General features: G+C 44.1%; 1 protein-coding gene across 1 annotated transcript in view; it reads right to left on the bottom strand.

Annotated features, from left to right (window-relative positions):
* The window catches only part of GSPT1 (G1 to S phase transition 1), a 35,782-nt gene extending 16,315 nt beyond the window's left edge, over positions 1–19,467 (bottom strand). Inside the window, exons 1-5 of the mRNA XM_054993353.1 lie at positions 18,973–19,467; positions 3,995–4,042; positions 3,816–3,857; positions 1,957–2,181; positions 329–362 (exon numbers count right to left, since the gene is read on the bottom strand). Coding sequence (XP_054849328.1) covers positions 329–362; positions 1,957–2,181; positions 3,816–3,857; positions 3,995–4,042; positions 18,973–19,318 — 695 coding nt within the window. The 5' untranslated portion in view covers positions 19,319–19,467. The remainder of the gene's footprint in view (positions 1–328; positions 363–1,956; positions 2,182–3,815; positions 3,858–3,994; positions 4,043–18,972) is intronic.
* Between the last annotated feature and the right edge of the window lie 1,632 nt (positions 19,468–21,099).

Raw genomic sequence — 21,099 nt, 5'->3', positions numbered from 1 at the left:
CACTTGTTGAAGCTAAAGGCCACGTACAGACCCCAGAAAAGACAACGGGAATGGATCATCAGTACCCAAGCAGCACGGAAGCAGACAGAACTTTTCTACCTGCCACTTTTATGCTGCAACTGCTGCAGCCCCTCAAACCCTGCTGCATGGGTGGGTTGGGGAGGGGGCTGGAATCGGCGCAAATCTAACAGGAGAGACCCTTAGGACCTCCAGCCTTACACAAATACTTGAATATGTCTTTATCAATACACACAATCAAGAGATTGAAGGACTTCTTTAACATTTAGAACTATAAACTATGTCGGATTATTTCAAAAATGACGCTTACATTATTTGTCCTCCAATTGTTGATTTGCCAGCATCTAAACAACAAAAAAGAAGGATAAAGAGAGGTCAGTTCAGAAAATACAAGTGGATGTTAGCTTCAAGAGAGTCCGATTTTTCTCCCCGAGAACTTTTCTTTTGTTCAATCCTCTTTTAGTAAAATCAGAACAGTTATTTCTTTCTAAGATGCAGGTTGAGATCCACGTGAGCGTGCCATTTCACCTGCATACACAAGAAGGTCTTTGGGCTTGTTTCTCCCTCACCCTTGCATGGCTGAGAGAACAAATAATTTTGGAAAGGAAGCATCTTTTTATAAGGTATGGCACAGGGGCCAACTATTCAAAATAGAAAGGGCAACATGCTTCTGGACACATGCAAGCTCTGGCCATGTTCGATCTTAAGTAATAGCACCAGTCTTAAAACATCCACAATTTCAGTGTGCAGTTATTTAAAAAGTCTCTTTCTCCATGCTCAAAGTGGCTAGCAGCCAGATTTTTAAAATATCACCTTAAAATAATATGGCAAGACTCGAGCCAAGTTCAATATCCCCTTAAAAACCAGTAAGATTTCCAGGGTATAAGCTTTTGAGAGTCAAGCTCCCTTTGTCAAGGAAGAATAAAAAGACCTTTGACTCTCAGAACTTACACCCTGGAAATCATGTTGGTCTTTAAGGGGACAGGGAACTTGAACCTTGCTGTTCTACTGCAGGCCAACAAGGCCACCCACCTGAAATTGAAATGTGAAACACCAAACACGAAAAAACAAATTTCAGCAGCCAAAACTACTCTAAAGCCACCCTACTCTTCAAGGTTCACAAACAGCACAACGTTTTGCCTCCTGAAAGAGAGAGGGAATGTTACCCCTCCTTCTTATTTTGCTTTTTAAAAAATGTTATAACCCTCACTTTCCTTATTTCAGCTCAAAGCAGCTTACAAGACATGCCACTTAAAAACATGGGGGGAAATTACAATTTAAACTATTTACAGAAATTTGCTCTCTGCTGAGTAGCAAGGAGTTCGTCTCATTCACATCCTCTGACGAGCAAGCACATCGACTGCGACTAGCAAAGCTAAGGAGCTGACTGGAGCCCCCAAACTCTGCCAATCCATAGGCAAGGAACACTTGTGGACTCAGGCTAATTGGGGCTCAGCCACAAGAGAAACTGGGAATTCCAAAGACAGAGCCTGAAAGGGGTTTAGCCCCCCATCTCAAAACTGACCACATGGGCATCCCCAATAAGAGTTAGGACCATGGCACAACCGGAGTTTAAGTCTTTTCTCATGTGCCATGCTCCAGACACAAAATGCTCCTGGGGAGCTGTGGTGTGGCCTGTTGGACCTCTTTGCTGGCCACAGTGGGATACATAATAGCTTCCCGGAGCTATTTAGTGCATGGTGGAGGCTTAAGCCCTCCTCCTATCACACTTGCTTCAATCTGACTGTGGGGGGAGCTATGTGCCTGATTTCTCTCTAAAAATGCTCTGAGAACGCTGCATGCGTAACACCTAGCATCTTACCAAGCCGAAGCCTAAGGCTGCACGCATCTAGTAACTACCCGTAGGAAGCACTGAAGAAGGCTTCCTTCTGACTATCAGAACCCCGCTCCCTTTCCCGACAGTTATCGGCAACTTACCTACATGCCCAATGAATACTACATTTACATGTTCTTTTTTTGGAGCACCTGGTGGCGCTACCATGGATTTGGGCTTTGGTATCTCCTCCTCTTCCTCCATCATCTCCTGGGTACCCTCCTCAACAGGTCCCGCATCTCCGGAAGGTCCCCCTCCTAGTTCAGGCTCCAGGGCTTCTTTGTGGTCCCATGAATCTTCTGGGGACATTTCAGTTTCTCCATTTTCTACTGAAGTTTAGTTTTAAAAAGCACTTGGTCAAAGATGGGACAAAGCCTTCTAGTTGCCACCCCCCCCCCCCCGGAAAGAAAAACTTAACAGGGCTTGAAAAAGCAGCAGTGTTTTACTTCTAAGCAGTTAACTGTTGCAATTTCCAGTTTTTCTGATTTTGTTCCACTGACTTGAGAGGCTCTGTAATTTAAAACAGTGTTCTAACTGGGGTATTATTTTTGCAAAACAGCAATCAAGCTATGATTCATGGAGATTACAATTTTGGAAAAGGGAGAAACGCAAGCAAAATTCAAGGATCAAGCTGTTTATGATGGCTAGTTTACTTGCACTCCAAGCAAGTAGCAGTACTCAGGTTCGACTGGCCTGTGAAAACAGATACCCTACCTTTAGATAGGAGGCGAGTTGTTTGTTGGAAATACAACTTAAAAAGAAGAAAATTACAATTCTGAAACGGGTTACAAGAGTTAATGCAATTATATTTCAGTGCCCAGTTTCAGAATTGTTCAATCTGCGTACATAATAGTCACCCTGTAATGGGTTTTGCACATTATTGGAAACAACAGACGTTGGCTGGGGAATCAAAACGGTTCCTAAAGATGTGGGAATTGTTATCAATAATCAAACAAATAGCATGTAAGCAATGGCAGAAGGATATATCAAGATTTATATGGCAAGGCAAAAAACCAAGGGTTAAACGTAAGGTTCTACAGGATACAAAAGAAAGAGGAGGTTTGGGTCTACCAGATTTGAGATTATACTTTGCGGGCAACTGTTTGGTTTGGATGAAGGAATGAATGATGTTAAAAAACAGAAGACAATTGGACCTTGAAGGGCACAACTTAAAATTTGGGAGGCATGGGTATCTATGGTATGACAAAGTTAAGGCCAATGCAGAGTTTAATAATCATTATGTAAGGCATGCCATTTTAAGAGTATGGAAACCTAGTTTTTGTTCGAAAATATCTTTGGTTATCATCACAAGAAGCTCATTTTAGAAGGGGAATGATGAGTATAACTAAATGGTTAACTTTTCATGACTTGTTGGAATTTTCTCAAGGTCAAGTTAAAATTAAATCAAGAGAGGATTTAGTAACAGAAGGGCATGCTTGCCAGTGGTTTCCCTATATCCAAATCTCAGAGAGATTTAAACGAGATAAGAGTCAATATGACTTTGAGCAATCTAAAACTGAATTTGAAATTGCACTCTGTACAAATGATGAACACGTTATTTCTAAAATGTATAAACTTTTGTTGAGGTTTAAGACAGAAGAGCAAGTAATAATCAAACTAATAGCACTTCAAAATTATAAGAATATTTGAGATGGCAAAAATTGGCCAGAATTGGCTGCATTTTTAAAAAACCCTTAACCTGTTAGAAATGATTAGATAAGAAACTACTATAACTGTGCATTCCTTCACTTGTTTTTAATATGTGAATTGGAGATTTTGTTTGCTCTGTATACTGGTTCTGATTATGCATAACTGTATGTTAATAAAATTTAAAAGTAAAGAAAAAATTAGCCACCCTTCCTTTTGTAACAAAACGGCTGAGCTTTCAATTACACACATATAATAGAGTCAGGCCAGTGCTATCCAAACAAGATTTCTTGCCACATAGCATAATTTCTCTTACCAACGGGTTCCGAGATTTCCATACTGACTGCAGTGTTCAGTCCTAATGAAACAGAAACATATTACATATTTAGCAGGAATTCAGCTGTCCCAGTAGAGCAAATAATAGGCTTAGCAAATGTTTGGTAATTGTATGTTTCACACAATTATCTCCGCATCGTTTTTTTCCGTATGTATTACCGTCACAAGATGAGGGTGGGTCCTCTTGTGAAGATTCCGCAGATGCCCCTTGAAAACAAAGAGATTCAACAATGAAACATATACCACACACAACTGCAATGCAAGTTCAAGAACTCAAATATTTATTTATTTATATTTCAATTTATATACCGCCCATCCCCAGGGGGCTCTGGGCGGTGAACAGTTAAAATCGATAAAAACAAGAACTAAATAGCCATTACATGCAAACTAGAAACAAGTGAAGGAAATGCTTCCCTTCACTGCTTATTTATTTTTATTGAACAAAACCTATATTCTGCCTTTCTGCCCTCATAAGGACCCCCAAGGCAGCTAATGTTAAAACATAAAGTCACATTTTAAACACCACTAGAACAAACAAACAAAATCATTAAAACAATTAAAATCAGAGCTAAAAATACATGGAAAATGCAAAAACAATTAAAACACTGGGCAGGAAGAAAGGTTCACTCAGGGAATGCCAAATGAAACAGAAAAAGACTTCACCCGATGGAACATGGCAACAAAAAGAAACAGATGAGTCTCCCTGGGGGGAAAGTTCCTGAGTTTCGATCTAACCCAAACCTCGCTTTGTCCTGTCCCTTGGAACCCTTGAAGATCCCAGGCTTAAGAGGCCATTCATAAAAGACTCTAGAAACATCTGTTTAAATGTGCACAGTGTGAGGTCAGTATTTGGGATACTTTCCACTGGAGTTTTTTTTCTAGTAGCCCAATTTATCACCTGTAAAAAGGTAACCTTGTCTGCAATGTGGAATGCAAATTTATTTTCTATATCCATATCGACATGCCAATTAAGACAGCCAAGTACTTTGAACATAGGTGTTAAAACTGAAGCATTTATGCTAGCCAAAAGCAATCTTTTAACAGACATGCTTGGTTTCCAAGGCTCTGCAAACCTGGCCTGGGAACTAGGAACTGGAAATATTTTTCCATCCTTGAGATTTCAACTTGAACACTCACAATGTACTAGTTATGGAAAATCACCACCTAACTATGCATTTTTTTCAAGCTGGCAAGACAGGATTCTGTTCAGAACCTTTGTTTTCGAACTGTATAAAAAAGGAACCGTATAGAAAATGCTGCACAATTAGAAACAAACACCAGCTCCTAAGCGGTCAAGCAAGTTCCATATGCTGAAATGCCCTGTCTATATGGGAAATACAAGCTGACTTCTCATATTTTAAAAAAAATCAATTTGGGGTTGGAGATGGAAACAACAAATGTTTGGCTGTGCATCTTGTCCACTCTGGCAGCACCACTGGATGACAATAGGGAGGATTTGCAAAATAAATCGGGCTCTCGGCCACTTCGCTCCAATTTTGCTTGCATTTCAGGCTCAAACAGAGCTCTGCAAGCCACACTGGCAGGATGCCAACATCCCAAGCAAGTAGGCAGGGTGAATGCAGGCCAGGCAAAGTTGGAGATGGAGAAGAGAAGCAAAGCCAGCCCCTTCTTCGATGTGTCAGATGATACCAGACCGAGAGCACAGCCAATCACATCAGCAACTACCTGGCCCATGCAGGAAGGGGCTGGGATACCAGTCAGACCCTCCCAAGCACTGAAATCAGCCAAGAGCTTGTAAAAATGTGGCCACTGAGACAGTAAGAAGAAATGCAGAGAGATATTCTCTTCAGTGCAAAGGCAAGCGCCACATTACAACTCAGCTCGCCCCACCCCAAGATGAACAGGAGAGAAGAGACGGGGGAAAGGCTTCCTTGAAGGTTTGTATATACTCTAACTTATCAATACATCTAAAGAGAAAAGTTAAAAACGTTCTCGTACCTTGAAAAAAACTAACAATCAAATCTAGGGAAGAGTTGGCTCCCCAGTGCCATCACAAGTTCTTTTATATCACTAACATTAGACAAACAGCTCACAAAAAAGAAGAACTTCGGGGTGGGAGGGGGGAAACCAAGGGACTCATAACTTACAGGGCCTCATCACCGACCCCACCTTTACTAGAATACAACTGATGCATTTTAGGTGTAAGAGAATAGGATACAGCAGTTATTTAGCCAGGATAACTAAACAGAAATGTAATGTTCTGAAAAGAGATACCCCTCTGAGTACCAGATGCTGGGAAGAAGTAACAGATGGGGAGTTATTTTCATGCCCCTCTTAAGGCTTTCAAGGGTCAACTGCCTGGACATCGGATGCTGTACTAGACAGACCTGAATCTGATCCAGCAAGGCAATTTTATGTTTAAGATCTAGTCCTTTCAGAGGCTGGTATGAAATCTGACTATGCAGGCACTCCACGTGCACCCCCCCAACTGTTCCAGTTTATGTTAGTCCTCTCAAGTGGGTGAACTAACTAGACAGTTCTCCAGATAAGTCGTGCACCAAAGGATGCAGAACTGCAGAAGTCTTCCTGGATGCCTGCTCAGCTGGCGGTCTACCGTTTCCCTGCTTCTCATCCTCCTCAGCCACTTCCAGCTCATGAATTATGATTGAAGGAAGGTTTCATATTATTTTGGCAACTCAAGCCTATGGTGTCACACCTAGTTATTCCAGCAGCACCTCGCGCTAATCTGTTTTCAATTTCTTTCTTCCTGCCAACACCAAATGTCACTATCCCAAGCGTCTATCACCGTCCCGTTCACAGGTGGACAGTGCACAAAACAAGGTCAAAAGGCACAGCCTTTCCCCAGAGAAGTCCATTCCTGCACCCACCAAGAGGCTGCATTATGAACGCCAGCTGCCTTACCCAGCCAGTGGCTATGCCCTGGCTGCCTCACTTTTGCAGCCACACTTTGCCAAAAAATAGTTGCTACTCTGTGTGACAGCAAAACCAACTGTTCTCTGGAAACCCAACACATACTACAGTGGACTGCATTTTCCCTGTTCCTCATTCAGGAAGCTACCTTCTTAGCAAACCAAAAGAAGTCTGGTAGAATTAACTTTTTGGTGGTCTTTCTCATACAGATAATATTATCTTCAGTTCTGCATTGTCTTTAATTTCCCCCATACCTTCTGGTCTGGCACACTGTATATTGAAATAAAATGCATCATTTACTTCAGCAGTTTCTTATACCTTAACACATGACTGGGGGCAGTCCTTCCAATCAAAGTGAAAGGCCTTGTCTATGTGACTGACAGTGCCACGCATCGACCTTTTCCATGTTCTTCATTAAAAATTATCCAGCGTCCAAATATTCAGAAGTGCATTAAGTTTCACTCTGGTTTCTGAAGTGCTCATTTCCATTGGCACTGGCCATTCTTTTGGCATGAATCACAACGGAGTTAATCTCACCCTTGCCTAATTGAATGCTTCAAAATGTGCTACATGCTCGGCTTGCCCAAGCCCTCCAATTATGTCTCACTTTCTCTTACTGGCCCCCCCACCCATTCTCACTACTTACGTAACTTCAGAAATTCTTTGCTATCATCATTCACTTGACTCAGAGTAACCCCCTACATTTTCTGACCTAGATGCAAGTGGAGTAGGAATTACTCTCTATTACATACCCTATTGCTGCACCAAGACTTTTTGGATTTTCTGTGCACTGAAGTACACATTTATATTTACTAATGATGTGAACAAGCAACATAGTGGCAGGGGGGGGCATTTACAGTAGCTATAGGTTTCTTTGTTATTATTGATATTGTGAAATGAAAAAAAAAGTTTTAAAAGAAGGCACTGAGGCTGAAGAACACAGTTTGGCCACCATCCCTGAAATAAATTCTGCAAACTGGCGAAGGTTTAGCATTAGAGCATATATGATTTGCAAGCAGAAAAGCCCAGATACAATCTCTGGCATCTTCAATCAACAGGAACCAGGAGAGTGCTCTTGCAAAGCCCATGCCAGCCAAAAACAGATCACTCTGACCTCGATGGGCAAAAGGTCTGGTACAGTTCAGGGCTGCGGCTTTTTAAGATTTCCAGGTACTCTGAGCTTGGCCAAAAAAAGACTCAACAGCTACCCAATCCAAACTGGGCCATGTCAGTTTCACATGAAGTGGGGGGGGGGCACAACACACACACACCGGCCTTATACTGAATCAGACCAATGATCATATAAAGGCCAAGATGATCTATTTTGACTGGCAGCAGCTCTGCAGGTCTCGAGCGGAGACTTTTACATTGCCAACTCACCCGAACCTTGCAATTGGAGGTGCCAGGGAACAAACACCGGACCTTCTGGTCACCAAACAGATGTTTTACCACTAAGCCATAGTTCCTTTCCAGGGGGCATGCAAAAGACAGGAGCCAGTTTGGGGTAGTGGTTAAGAGCGCGGGACTCTAATCTGGAGAGCCCGGTTTGATTCCCCACTCCTTCACTTGAAGCCAGCTGGGTGACCTTGGGTCAGTCACAGCTCTCTGGAGCTCTCTCAGCTCCACCCACCTCACAGGGTGATTGTTGTGGGGATAATAATAACATACTTTGTAAACCGCTCTGAGTGGGCATTAACTTGTCCTGAAGGGCAGTATATAAATCGAATATTACTGCTGCTGCTGCTGCTACTACTACTACTACTACTACTACTACTACTACTACTACTACTACTACTACTACATGATTCCTTCTCCACTGTGCTTCCCTTCCCAAACTGCTTATTCTCAAGCATATTTACCCCCAGCAGAGTTTACTTCCGAATTCCTGACCAGTTGCAGCAGAAAAAAAACATTTGGGAAAAGTTCATGAACATTAAATGCCTTGTCTCATCCTCCTGCTTTATAAAGATTCACAAGCAACTTGATTCTGATATAGGGACCCAATATATATCATTTGGCCTAATGATCTAAAGATCATATGCATAAGCTGAAAGTACAAGCAGAAGGCCAGGATCTTTACATATTCAAAAATGACATCCACTCTCAGACAGACCTTTGCTGAATCAGGGAAAAATTATCTACCCAAAGTATTCTGCTGTGCTAAATTTGTGATTACTGCATAACCTCTTCTAGGCTTTGTTGCCTGCAACAGAAACAATAAAGCAGAGGAGTTTTCCATTCTGTAGGAGGAAGGAAAACTCTGGCACATGCATTAGCACATGAGTAGGCCTGTTAAACCTGCGGCTGCCTGCTTGTGGCAAGCAAACTCTGCTTCAAGGCAAGGAAGCTTCGGTGTGTAAGCTGATACATATTTACTCGGGAGCCTGTCCCACGGTGGGCAACCGGGCTTACTGCTAGGCAGGGCTTTTTTTTCCTGGGAAAAGAGGTGGTGAAGCTCAGTGGGTTGCTCTCAGAGAAAATGGTCACATGGCTGGTGGCCCCACCCCCTGATCTCCAGACAGAGGGGAGTTTAGATTGCCCTCCGCGCCGCTGAGCGGTGTGGAGGGCAATCTCAACTCCCCTCTGTCTGGAGATCAGGGGGCGGGGTCACCAGCCATGTGACCATTTTCAAGAGTTTCCGGAACTCCGTTCCCCTGCTTTGCAGCTGAAAAAAAGCCCTGCTGCTAGGTAATTGTGCACAGGATTGCTATTCATAGTAAAAGTGAAAGACAACCGGTTCTCTTCTCTTTCAGGCTGTCTGGTGAGCAGCAGACAGATGTAGACCAACTAGCGAAGCAGCTGTGGATATATACTAGTTCTCGACCCATTTCCATGGCTGCCTTCTCATACAAGAAAACAGAAAGTTACTCACAGTTTGCTCAGATACTGTTAAGTTCTCTGGGCAAACCAAGACACAGTGCAATATAAAGTTATTATTTAAGCAACACCATTTCCTACAGGCATATACGGGACCTGCTGGAAAAAAGCCACTTAACTTTCAGGACACAATAAAGATCTCTTTCTCTAGACTGTAATATCGTTGTTCCAGTAGTGACATCCAAGGTATTGGTCTAGAGAAAATGGTCTTTTTCTTCAGTTTTGTTCTGTGTATTTGGGAACAAGACTACACACAACACACACCCATCTTCAGCAAGGATATTGAAAGAAAAACAAAAATACTATACCATCAACTCAAATATTATATAAACAAAATGCAGCTATGAAAAAGCTAACTCACATGTTTATGACTAAGACGGAAAAGATCTGTTTGCTTATATCTGAACATTGGAAACCTACATTCCAAGGTAAAGGGACTTTAAACATTTAATGTATAGTTCTAATTAGTTAAGCTTCATGTGACTAAGAAATGGCTCCCAACTGCAACAATGGATCTGTAATGCTTAATACACATTTTTCAGATAATAACATGGAGCAGCAATTACAGGAACACAGCATTCCAGACTGGCCCTTAAGAATTTCAGAGATGAATAGGACACATGACTAGTATTAAATGCCAAGTAAAGGAGGTGATGATCTTGATAGAAACACAGCCTCAAACTGGAACCAGACTTTTAAAAAAGTTTATGATCACCCTCTATCATGCAATTTAAGAGAATGCTGAAACAAAAATAAAGATCCTATCCTGGAGAACTCTGAGCCAGAAAATTTATCTAGTTTCTTGGAGCCAATTCTGCTATTAAGGTTAAGCAAAATTCAAATAGCCAAGCACTGGTATGAGATTTTTTAAAAGTGTGCCTGAAATTTTCCCAACCCTTTTAAGATCTCAATGATAGGAAAAGCAGAAAAGCAAGCCTGGAAATCATACAGAAATTTCAGGTTACATACTACTCTGGCTTACACACTGACCTGCCTACATACTGTTAAAGCGTTACCATCCGGGATTAATACGTAGAACAACAGATCGTACAACTTCCCAGTACCCGACAGGCATCCCTTAAGACCTCCTCGTGGTCTCATATGTGTGGGGCTAGTTTCCTGGGGGTGGGGTGGGCGCAGTGTGTTCTGCACATGCTCTGAGGAAGAGTTTCTTCGGATAACTAGCTGAGCTTGGGCAGCCACTGAGCTCAGGGCCTCATGCACAGCCCTCGCTCAAATGAAATTCTGCTTACGGTATAGTGGAAGTGCGGCAAGCGCCTGAAAGATTTCAATAGCATGTTGGGGGGAAAGCAAACGTTTTAGCAGAAACCAAAAGGAGTTCTGCAATAACCACCGAAGGGCAACCATGACGAGAGCCTGGTATTATATGGCTGGAGGGCTCACCGAACCTTGCTGGCACTTCTTGGAAAGCATGTAGGAACCTCATTTGTAACAACATTCACTGAAAGTGTTTCACAAGCAGCAAGACGATAAATCCTCAATGAATTCTGTTGGCTTACAGCTGACTGGCACAACCCTTTTTGTTTCCTTTCTAAGCACCACTTTGCCAAGTAAATAATAAGCAATAATTAAAGCTTCACACAGAATCAGGAGAAGACAAGGACAGAATGCCAAACATTTAATTATCCTCAAGGCAAACAGGGAGTGGGTTGAGATGACAAACTTTGCCTTTGCCCAGAAGCATTATTTTGGTATCACTGGTTGAACTGGAACTTTAACAGCACCTTGCAGGCTGAAGTCCAGCTTTCTGTTGGGACAACTGAAGGATGCATGTAGAGGATGGTGGAATTGTAATGAGAAGCTTCTCTGAACCTGGGTAAGCATCTTGAAGAAGAATAACTAGAACTGGTTGGGGAGAACAAAGCCTTGTAAGACCACCCCAGCTGGCCTGCCCATGTGATCTAATCACAAAGGTACTGTACCCAATCTGTCTTCACTCCTTAGCACCCATCAATCATTAAGCATTTGGTTGGTCACAACAAATAGTTTTCAACATCCGAACCAGAAGGCATCCTTATTCAACCACCCATCTCACCAGATTCAGGATTAGATGGGGAGCTGCAGAGCAAAAATCAGTACTTGCTTTTTACTTACATCTCTTCCAGTCTCTTTTCTACGTAATGCATCTCCTCACAAAACCCTGCCTGAAGTGTCAGTCAAAACGCTCATGCCATTCCATGTGTGGCTCATTTCCTCCCCTGCAGATCTGTGCTGCAGAAGGCCTTCACAGCAGCATGCTTGTAATAGCTTCAGACAGCCAGCAGAAGAGTTGTTTTCTACTGCTCACCCCCGTTTCAAGGATAAAAATTGCAATATTCTTTCCCGGGTCTTTTTAAAAAATGACATGTAGAAAAAGGAATCAAGCCCAGCACTAAAGAGTTGTCTGATGGCCATCACAGGACCATAGAAACACAGAGCTGAAAGGAACTCTAAGGCTCATCTAGTCCAACCCCACGAGCAATGCAGTAAATGCACAGTTCCCCACTCTCCCACTGATCTATGCCCAGAGGAAGGCAAAAAACCTCCAGGATCCCTAGCCAATTTGGTCTGGAGGAAAATTCCTTCCTGATCTCAAAATGGCCATCAGCATTATGCCGACATATAAGAAAGGGCCACGAGAGCCTAGCGCTGGCTCATCCCTTCCTGCCCTCCCTCTCCAGATCTACCTAAATTCGAACTGAGTCACAGAATCATCACTGCTGTCAGATTACCATCTGGCCTCTCCTTAAAAACCTCCAAAGAAGGAGAGTCCACCACCAACAGAGGAAGCCTGTTCCACCAAGGAACTGCTCTAATATGCTCAATGGCCTAACTGAACATATGCCCAGAATCTGCTTATCATAAAGGTACCAATAAAAACATTGTTTCTTTGTCTGGAGTGATGCTTTATGCTTTTAAAGAACTTGCTTACTTGTTATAAGCCTGTTCAACAACTCAGCTCCTCTCAGGACCCTCTCCTGGTTGGACCTTCCCTTTAAGTTGACAGTTCAGCTGCAGCAAGGGCCCCATCTTGCTTGGAGACGGCCCCTCCGTGCTATCCTCCTTCCACGAGAAACATAAGGCTGTTCTTTTTTAGGTGGTCTTTTTGTGGTGAATTTCGTAAGGAGAATATCTTGAGAGAAAGCCATGTCGCCATGTTTTTCTTGTATATTTTATTATCTGAGCGCCACTATTTTCGTAAGCTGCCTTGAGTCACAGTGCTCGGCAGGTAAGGCAGCATATAAATATTTTAAGAAAATATATAAAGAAGGGAGCAGAATTCAACATCAGTGCATGATTGGGAGGCTGTAGAAGATTAAATGCTAAAAACCACTAGTCTAGACCCTCAGAACAACAACAACAACAACAACAACAACAACAACAACAACAACAACCAGTAGAGTGCCAATTTTACAAGGTCCTTTGAACTTTGTCAAGAAGGCTCCTTGAGATTTTTTTAAAAAAAGGTCTAGGCCCACCCAAAAGGCAACTAAGAACTAACCTTTACTAGAAAGAACCAAAGAAGTAGCGCACCTGGGTAGGCTGGGGGGGGGGGAAGAGGCCAGTTACACAGAATAAAGAAGAAGTACAAGAGCAGTCAACTGGGTTCAAAGAGAGCAGATGATGCAACTCCTAACTCCAAAGTTAAGGAGGTCTATCCAGAAGGCATGCTCTGTTGCCATGGGCTGTTTAGAGACGGGGCAAGAAAGAAGGAATCAGGTCCTCGGCTTGAAAATCCCCAAGAGAGGGAGTGCACACTGAAAGCTTGTCCCAAAACACAAGCTTTCCCAACCTCAGGTAAACTGCCAAATCACTGAAGGATGTACAAACTCCCAAGCTGCATTACTCACATCCAGTCGCTATTGGAAGCAGGCTGATGCTTCTCCCCAACCCTTATTCACTGCAAGGGTGTGGGGGAGCAGTCACAGGCCACTCCTAGGAATCTGCCTTGTCTACCTAGGCACACCCATTTCTCACTAATGCCACTGCTCTAGAACCGTTTGCAAAACATGACCCCCCCCCGAGTGATTTAGCCTGGGTGGACAATCCTTGGAATGTAGGAGGAACAGACCTTTAATTACGTGGCTTACTTAAGGATAAATCTGCTGGTTGTCCCAAGATAATTTTTTTTTAAATCTACAGATGCTTGAAGTTACCGACTTCAACTAGCATGGCCCGGCCTATATTGGGAAAGATTGAATCTGATACACCTTCAGCTCTTTGAAGCAACATTCAGGAGATACAACCCGAGATAGGAAATCAAGACCATGGTCTAATATATACTTACTTGGTGTAAGTCCCATTTAATCCAGCAAATCTATCAAGTATCAAACTTACAGTGTTTATTTCTATGCTTGCTTCTTGTTTTATGGCCATTTTATTATATTTTATTAGAGTCTTTTTCCCGGTTGAGGACTCCTTCAACAGCTTTTATGACAAAGTGGCACAGACATTTTGTGAAATAAATCTGTTTGAGGAAGCTGCATGTAACACCAAGGCTAGAGAATTGTTGGTAAATAGATTCAGCTATGCTTGAATCGGTATCTTTCGATTTTAACCACCAAGATATTAAATGGAATATATCTGTCACTATCTCTGTACAAGATATCTGACAACGTGCAACATTTCAGCAACATCGATACTGAATACTTGAAGATTAAACCCCTGACCACGAATGCAATCAAAATACCACTAAACACATCTTGCATGCAACGTGTGCAAAGATAATCCTATATGCTGATGGAAGACTGCATCTACCACCCAAGGATTCATGTTTAAAGCATTAGCCTGGGATCCACAAATGGTTCAAACCAAGGAACCACCATTGTGTTTAGGATTTTTTTAAGCAGCACAAAAAAAGATGGCATGGGGGGTGAATGAAACAGCATTAAAAAGCAGGCAGGCAGAGATGATAAAAGACAGTTAAATTAAAAAATGGGTTACGGGTCTGGAAAGGTTGAATAATACTGGTCTGAGGGGAAAATTCCTACAGCTCTGCATTCTGTTACGTGTAGTGCAGTCTGACTGCCGCTAGGAACGTATTTCCCAATCCAAAAAATGCTCCAGCGTGTGACCATTCTATCAGAGGTGGGGCTTGGCTGCCTGTCAGCTGATAATATGAAGAACATTTTACACTAGGCCTTCTTGATAGAGATGTTCCATTTTCATCTTTTCCCTGGGAACAGGACACCTATGACTACAGACATACCAAGTTTTAGAACCAGTCAGTGAAACCAAGTCCACCTTTACAGATGACGAAAGAATACAAACGTTCAGAGACCACAGCACTCGCTACTCAACTGGCGTAGCAAGGGGGTTACAAAATGAGAACTAAGTCTGGGGCGACCTGCATTTAAGTCTTCCTTCACTCATGAAGCTCACTGGTTGATCCTGGCGCAGACATTATCTCTCAGCCCCAACAATATCTTGAGGTTGTTGTGAAGATAAAATAAAGGGGAAAAATCATATGCCAGATGAATTCCTGGGAGGAAGTGTGTGGAAAAATATAAGGGATCTGATGCAAGGCATGCCGCACAAGTCCTAACCGAGGTCCTGGTAGCCCTATTTCACCAGATCTTGGAAGCTAAGCAGAATTGGCCCTGGTTACTAACTGGATGGGAGACCACCAAGGAAGGTCAGGGTTGCAGGCAACAGCAAACCACATCTAACTATCTCTTATCCTGGAGTCACTGTAAGTTGGCTGCAACTTGAGGGCACCAAAAAAGAAAAGACGCACAAACAGATGAGTGATACTTTTTATGGGCCAAAATTTTGTAGGTGAAAGAGCAAGAAAGTTTTCCAGCTAAGTTAGTGTTGAAAGCTTGGCTCTCTTATCTAGATAGCTAGGCTCTCTTATCAGCTTTTTCATGGTCTGCTTCTGTATTATAGAGAGTTTTGACACTGTTCAGGTCTAGTGGTTTGTGTTCTTAATAGTGTGTTTTTTTAACAGTAAACCACTTCAAGCAGGATTCTGAAGAGGTGGCGCAGAAATATTTTAAATGAATAGGCTTACAGGCAACTTAAGGTTGAAATCCTCCGCATGTGCTTCGGCCTTGCCTATAACGCTACAAGTTCAGTGGTCTGCCTGCACATACCTAGGTCAGTCATTTGGGGCACAATGACAGCCTGAAACGGAAAAAAGAAAAAAAGGATTCTATTCCCTTCCAGTTGACAAAACGTTCCCTGCTTGGCCACCCACAAGCAACTCTTACGTGCCACAGGGGTATCACTAAAGCAGCTATTCAGTCAGTCATAAACCGCCCTGAATTTAATGGGGTGTACTCCCAAAGTCAGTCATGCTTGCAAACATGCACAAGTTCTGATAGCAAATGCATACAATTACAATACCGTTGTGTGATTTCATCGAGATTACAGCAATCTGCATATCTAAAGTGCGAGGTTAACTCAGGTCCACAAAACAGGAATCCATTTCAGATTAGAGGCGTGTATTAAGACAGGCCCCAGCCTGGTTAGCTCACACAACCACTCAGATCGTTCGCTAAGAAACTGTAGCCAACTCTCTTGCTGAACTGAGTAAAAGGGACAGGAAAGGTTCAAAGAAAGTGTAAGTTATTCTAAAGAAGGTCTTCACATAAAATGTTGCAAACCTGGAGCAGAAGTAGAAAGTTTTTACAACTCGTGGTTTCCATGTTCCAAATTATCTTCAGGATTCACTTCAGGAACTGAAATATTCACCTTGCCCACTCCAGTGTGAAACAGGCATCCATTACAGGAAATGCCAAGATTCAAAAGAAGGTAAAAATAAACAATGGCAATGCCGAAGAAAGCTGCCAAGAGTGTTACCTGGCATTTTAGGCATGAACACAGTATTTACACAGTCCATCTATAAGGCAAATGTCAGCATGAATCTAATTACCAATTAGCTTAAGTTAAATCAAATGCCAAGCACTAGAGAGCCAAAAGGGTGCCCCAAGAGTAACTTCAGAAGTCTGGTAACTCTACCAGGGCTTCTGCTGCCCACTGGGTAATACATATGTATTAGCTGCACATGTGGACTGTTTGCGGAACCAACAGGAACCTCTTGACGTCCAAATGGAAGAACTGTTTAGAATCCTGCACGTTAATCAAACTTCTGCCAGCCTGACATCATACCCATGCAGACGCCTTAGAAATGCAGTCAGCCGTTTAAAATTAATGAACACACACAGGTAAGAAACCAGACGGGTCAGTGCCTCGGGTACATCATTTCTCTTGCTTCTCAAACGTATAAACATCCTGTAACTTTTGCACACACTGTTCCCGCGCGTACAGCGAAGAGGATGAAACACAGTACGATGCAGTGGACGGAACATCTAGACCTAGACCAGCAAGCCCAGAGTGCAAATATCCACTCAATCATGGGGGACACGGACCTTATTTTGTTGTGCCTCTCTCACCTCAAGGATGAAACAGGAGCCGGGAGAATAACATATGCTATCCCAAGCTCCTTGGATGAAGGGGCAGAATAAAATGTGACAATTTCTTCAAAAATGTAACTTAACTGGCTAGTGTGCTCAATAGGTCTCCATGGCCCTCTTTCATTGCAGCTACCCCGAGTGAAAACTTGCCTTTTCATCAAAGGGCTGTTCCCTCAGCCGGTTTAGGCAAATTCCGCCTCCCAGCCCTGCTTCACAGCATTCGAGGTCCTCTGAGTCACTCTCCATGTCTACCTGCCCCAGCCACATCTGGCCAGGGCTGGCACGGCTTTGCTTTGCTACTCAGAACAAAATATTTAAAGCCTCCAGAGTCACCTATGGCCACTTCCTGTAAGCACATCCAAAGCGGCTGTTTTCTAGGTCCACTTCCCTTTATCTTCAAACCCCCTCACCAACACAACTCCCATATAGCCCCCCCCCTTTATAGCCTTGTCCCCCAACCGCTATCCAACACACACTGCCACACTCCTGGACCTGCAAATGTCAAAAGCCACAATAGGAGGTGGGCATTGTTATTTATTTATTGATTTGATTTATATCCCACCCTCCCCACGAATGGGCTCAGGGCAGCTCACATCATCTTAAATGTTAACATTTATCTCACCTCCTTGTTCTCTGTGCACACTCACACACGCAGTCTTGCTCCAATTTCCCACTCCTTAAAGTTCAGATTTGCCAAGGAATTTTTGTTAAAGTTGCCTCTCTTTACCAGGATATTTTCCAGCCTAAAATTGCAAACGGCTTGGGGAGGGGGTCACACTGAAGCCAGCATTTACATGGATAGGACTGCACCTTAAGAAGTAGAATTCTAACTCCAGCCAGGAGCAGTATAAACTCCTTTATAACTTCTGGGGGGGAGCGAAAAAGAAGCGACAGATTTTTGTTAATTCTTTTCCAATCAAACACCCTGATCCGAAACAGATTTACTCAGAAGTAGGCCCCTATCAATATCAGCAGGGGAGGTCTTGTCCTTTATACCCAAGTTTGTTGGGCCAGCGGGGAAACCGGTTGGCCACTGCGTGAAGCAGGTTTGCAAGCCTAGCTGGACTCCTGGTCTGACCCAACAGGGTTCCTTCTTCCGCATTTAAGTTCAAATGAGGCTTACAAGGAGAGGCTGGCAGGTGACAGAAACTTTGCCAACACCCCGCAATCATGCCGCGCTTGTAAAACTCTTGTGAACACATTATAAACGAGCAAGTCTTAGGAGGAAGTCCTCTTCCACTGTCCGGAACATGAGGAAGACCTGTTGGACTCGAGCCTTTTAAAAACATCTGTCCCCATCTGAGCACAAAATACAGGTTAAACATTGACTTGGGGATATTAAAACACTCACAACTTCTAGAGTCTCTCAACATTAGCCCACTTTTTAAAAACACCAGTAATCTGTAGAAAAGAGCAAGAGTCCAGTAGGACCTCTAAGACTAACAAAATTTGTGGTAGGGTATACGCTTTCGTGAGCCACATTTTGTTAGTCTTAGAGGTCCTACTGGACTCTTGCTCTTTTCTACTGCTACAGACAGACAAACACGGCTACCCATCTTGATTTACCAGTAATCCGAGCACCAAACAAAAGCTTAACGTTCAATCATGGGATATATATATATATATATATATATAAAAACTATAATCTCTGAAATATTGGCCAGTGGCGAACCTGACCATTCGGACGTGGCAGTTTTTTTTTTAAAAAAAGAACAGCTCACTGTGTTTGAACACGGGTGGCAAGACACGAGACAGAACGCTCAGACGTGGGAATGGCCTTGAAAAAGGTGTACCCGCGTCTGCTAGCGCGCTGCAGACACGAGGGCGCCCATTCCGACGTTACCCGCCCCACCCGCGGCTACGGCGAGCAGGTGCCTCCGGCCCCGACCCGAGTTAAAACACCCCACCGCCTCTCTCCCGCGGAAACCGCCAGGCCGCTCGCTGGCTCACCCAGGGTCGGGGCGGGCGGCGGCAGGCCCGGCGGGGGCGACGGCGGCGGCAGGCCCGGGGCGGGCGCGGAGGCCGGGCCGCCCCTCAGGAAGGCCGGCACGAACTCGGCGGCGTGGACGTTGGGCACGAAGGGCTTGGCGTTGACGTTGAGGTGCCGGCTGAAGGCCGCGCCCAGCAGCTGCTGCTCGTCCGCGTCCAGCGAGGAGGCCGGGCAGGGCGCCGCCTCCTCCTCCTCGGCGGCCGGGGCGGCGGCGGTGGCGGCAGGGCCGCTGCCCGGCTCGAGGTCCGCCTGATCCCAGCAGTCGGGCGCCGAATCGCTGCTGCTCCCGCTGCCGTTTGCCTCCATGGCGCGCCCGCCACAAGCCTCTCTGGCGCTGCGCTCCCGCGCAAGGGGTCTCCCGAGGCCCCGGGCAGGGACGGCGGGCGGCGGCGGCGGCCGGGAACGCACCAGCGGCGACTCAGCACTCGCTCGAGCCACTCCGCGTGCGCCCACCGCCCCGACGGCCCTGCGCAGTATGGCCTCCCTCAGCTGCCGTACGCTCCTTCCCCTGTCCTCCCGCACGCGCGGCGGACATTTTGGTAGTTCCGCAGCTTGCCGGTCCTTCCTTCGAGTTAAGGCCACCTACGCTGTAGGGACTACATTTCCCAGGAGGGTTAGCGAAAACGTGGCAGTGGAAGATGGGAAAACTCTGCTTCCTTCTTCTCTAGGTCTTTACCCCGCCACCCCGGCAACAGAAGAACCACAACTCCCAGCGATCATTGCGCGGCAAGCTCTCCTTTTAAAGTGTACGTCGGCGACTGCGCCTCTGGTTACTCAAGGAGTTACAAATCCCAGCGAGTTTTAGGGACCGGATTACTGGCTGGGTCTCTGCGCATGATCTTGAAACGTTTCGGGAAATGTAGTTCTGAGGATAAGTGACTGATCTCTAAGTGGAGAATAAATGCACAGTACTGTTCTGAGGACAGAAGTAATTTATACACTTCTAATGATTTTTATGTAAAATTAGAATGCATAACATTAGAATTTCCTTATTTTGAGCCAGCATGGTGCAGTGGAGGGTTAAGAATCAGGAGACGCAGGTTCAAATCTCTTTCAACCATGAGAGCTTGCTGGGGGACCTAGGGCCAGTTGCATAAACATGCATGCCTAACGACCTACCTCGCAGGGTGGTTGTGGAGATTAAATTGGAGGAGAGACAGGTGATGTATGCCACGTTGGGTTCCCATTGGGGACATAGGTGGAGTATAAATCTAAATAAATAAAAATGCAAGTCTTCTTGTAGGATGGCAACACTTCAAATTGTTATGCGTTGCCATATGTTTTCATTTCCAACCATCCTGCTTCTCATTTATTGCAGGATCTTAATGCTTGTTTACTCAGAAGTAAACTTGATTCAGTGGAGTTTGCTCCTAGGTAAGTATGTACTGAATGTCGACCTTAATCATAAAGCCCCCTCCCTTTATTAATAAATTTGGGCTGCTTAACTCGAAATACTATTTTGTGTAACATTCTTACTTATTTAAAGGCTGCAGATGGGAGGATACTAACTGGTGAGAGGAAAAAGAAAAAGGCTGTCATACTGACATCTTGTGTTGACTGAATTCTTATGATCAGATAAAATGTGTAGCTGACCATTCTGGAACGACAAAGATATGGGTATAGTGCATTAAACTGGAGCAACAGTTTTGTGTAAATTTGAGGATTAGAAATACAGAATTGCACGGCAAATTGTTTGGAGAGGTGTGTGGGGAGTGCACTGTGAACATTTTTTTTTCGGCGACTGCGCCTCTGGTTACTCAAGGAGTTACAAATCCCAGCGAGTTTTAGGGACCGGATTACTGGCTGGGTCTCTGCGCATGATCTTGAAACGTTTCGGGAAATGTAGTTCTGAGGATAAGTGACTGATCTCTAAGTGGAGAATAAATGCACAGTACTGTTCTGAGGACAGAAGTAATTTATACACTTCTAATGATTTTTATGTAAAATTAGAATGCATAACATTAGAATTTCCTTATTTTGAGCCAGCATGGTGCAGTGGAGGGTTAAGAATCAGGAGACGCAGGTTCAAATCTCTTTCAACCATGAGAGCTTGCTGGGGGACCTAGGGCCAGTTGCATAAACATGCA

The sequence above is a fragment of the Eublepharis macularius genome, chromosome 12 (genome assembly GCF_028583425.1).
Source record: "Eublepharis macularius isolate TG4126 chromosome 12, MPM_Emac_v1.0, whole genome shotgun sequence".
NCBI classification, from domain to species: Eukaryota; Metazoa; Chordata; class Lepidosauria; order Squamata; family Eublepharidae; genus Eublepharis; species Eublepharis macularius.
Note: the sequence above shows the minus strand (reverse complement) of the source record. Positions and strands in the feature narration are given on the sequence as shown.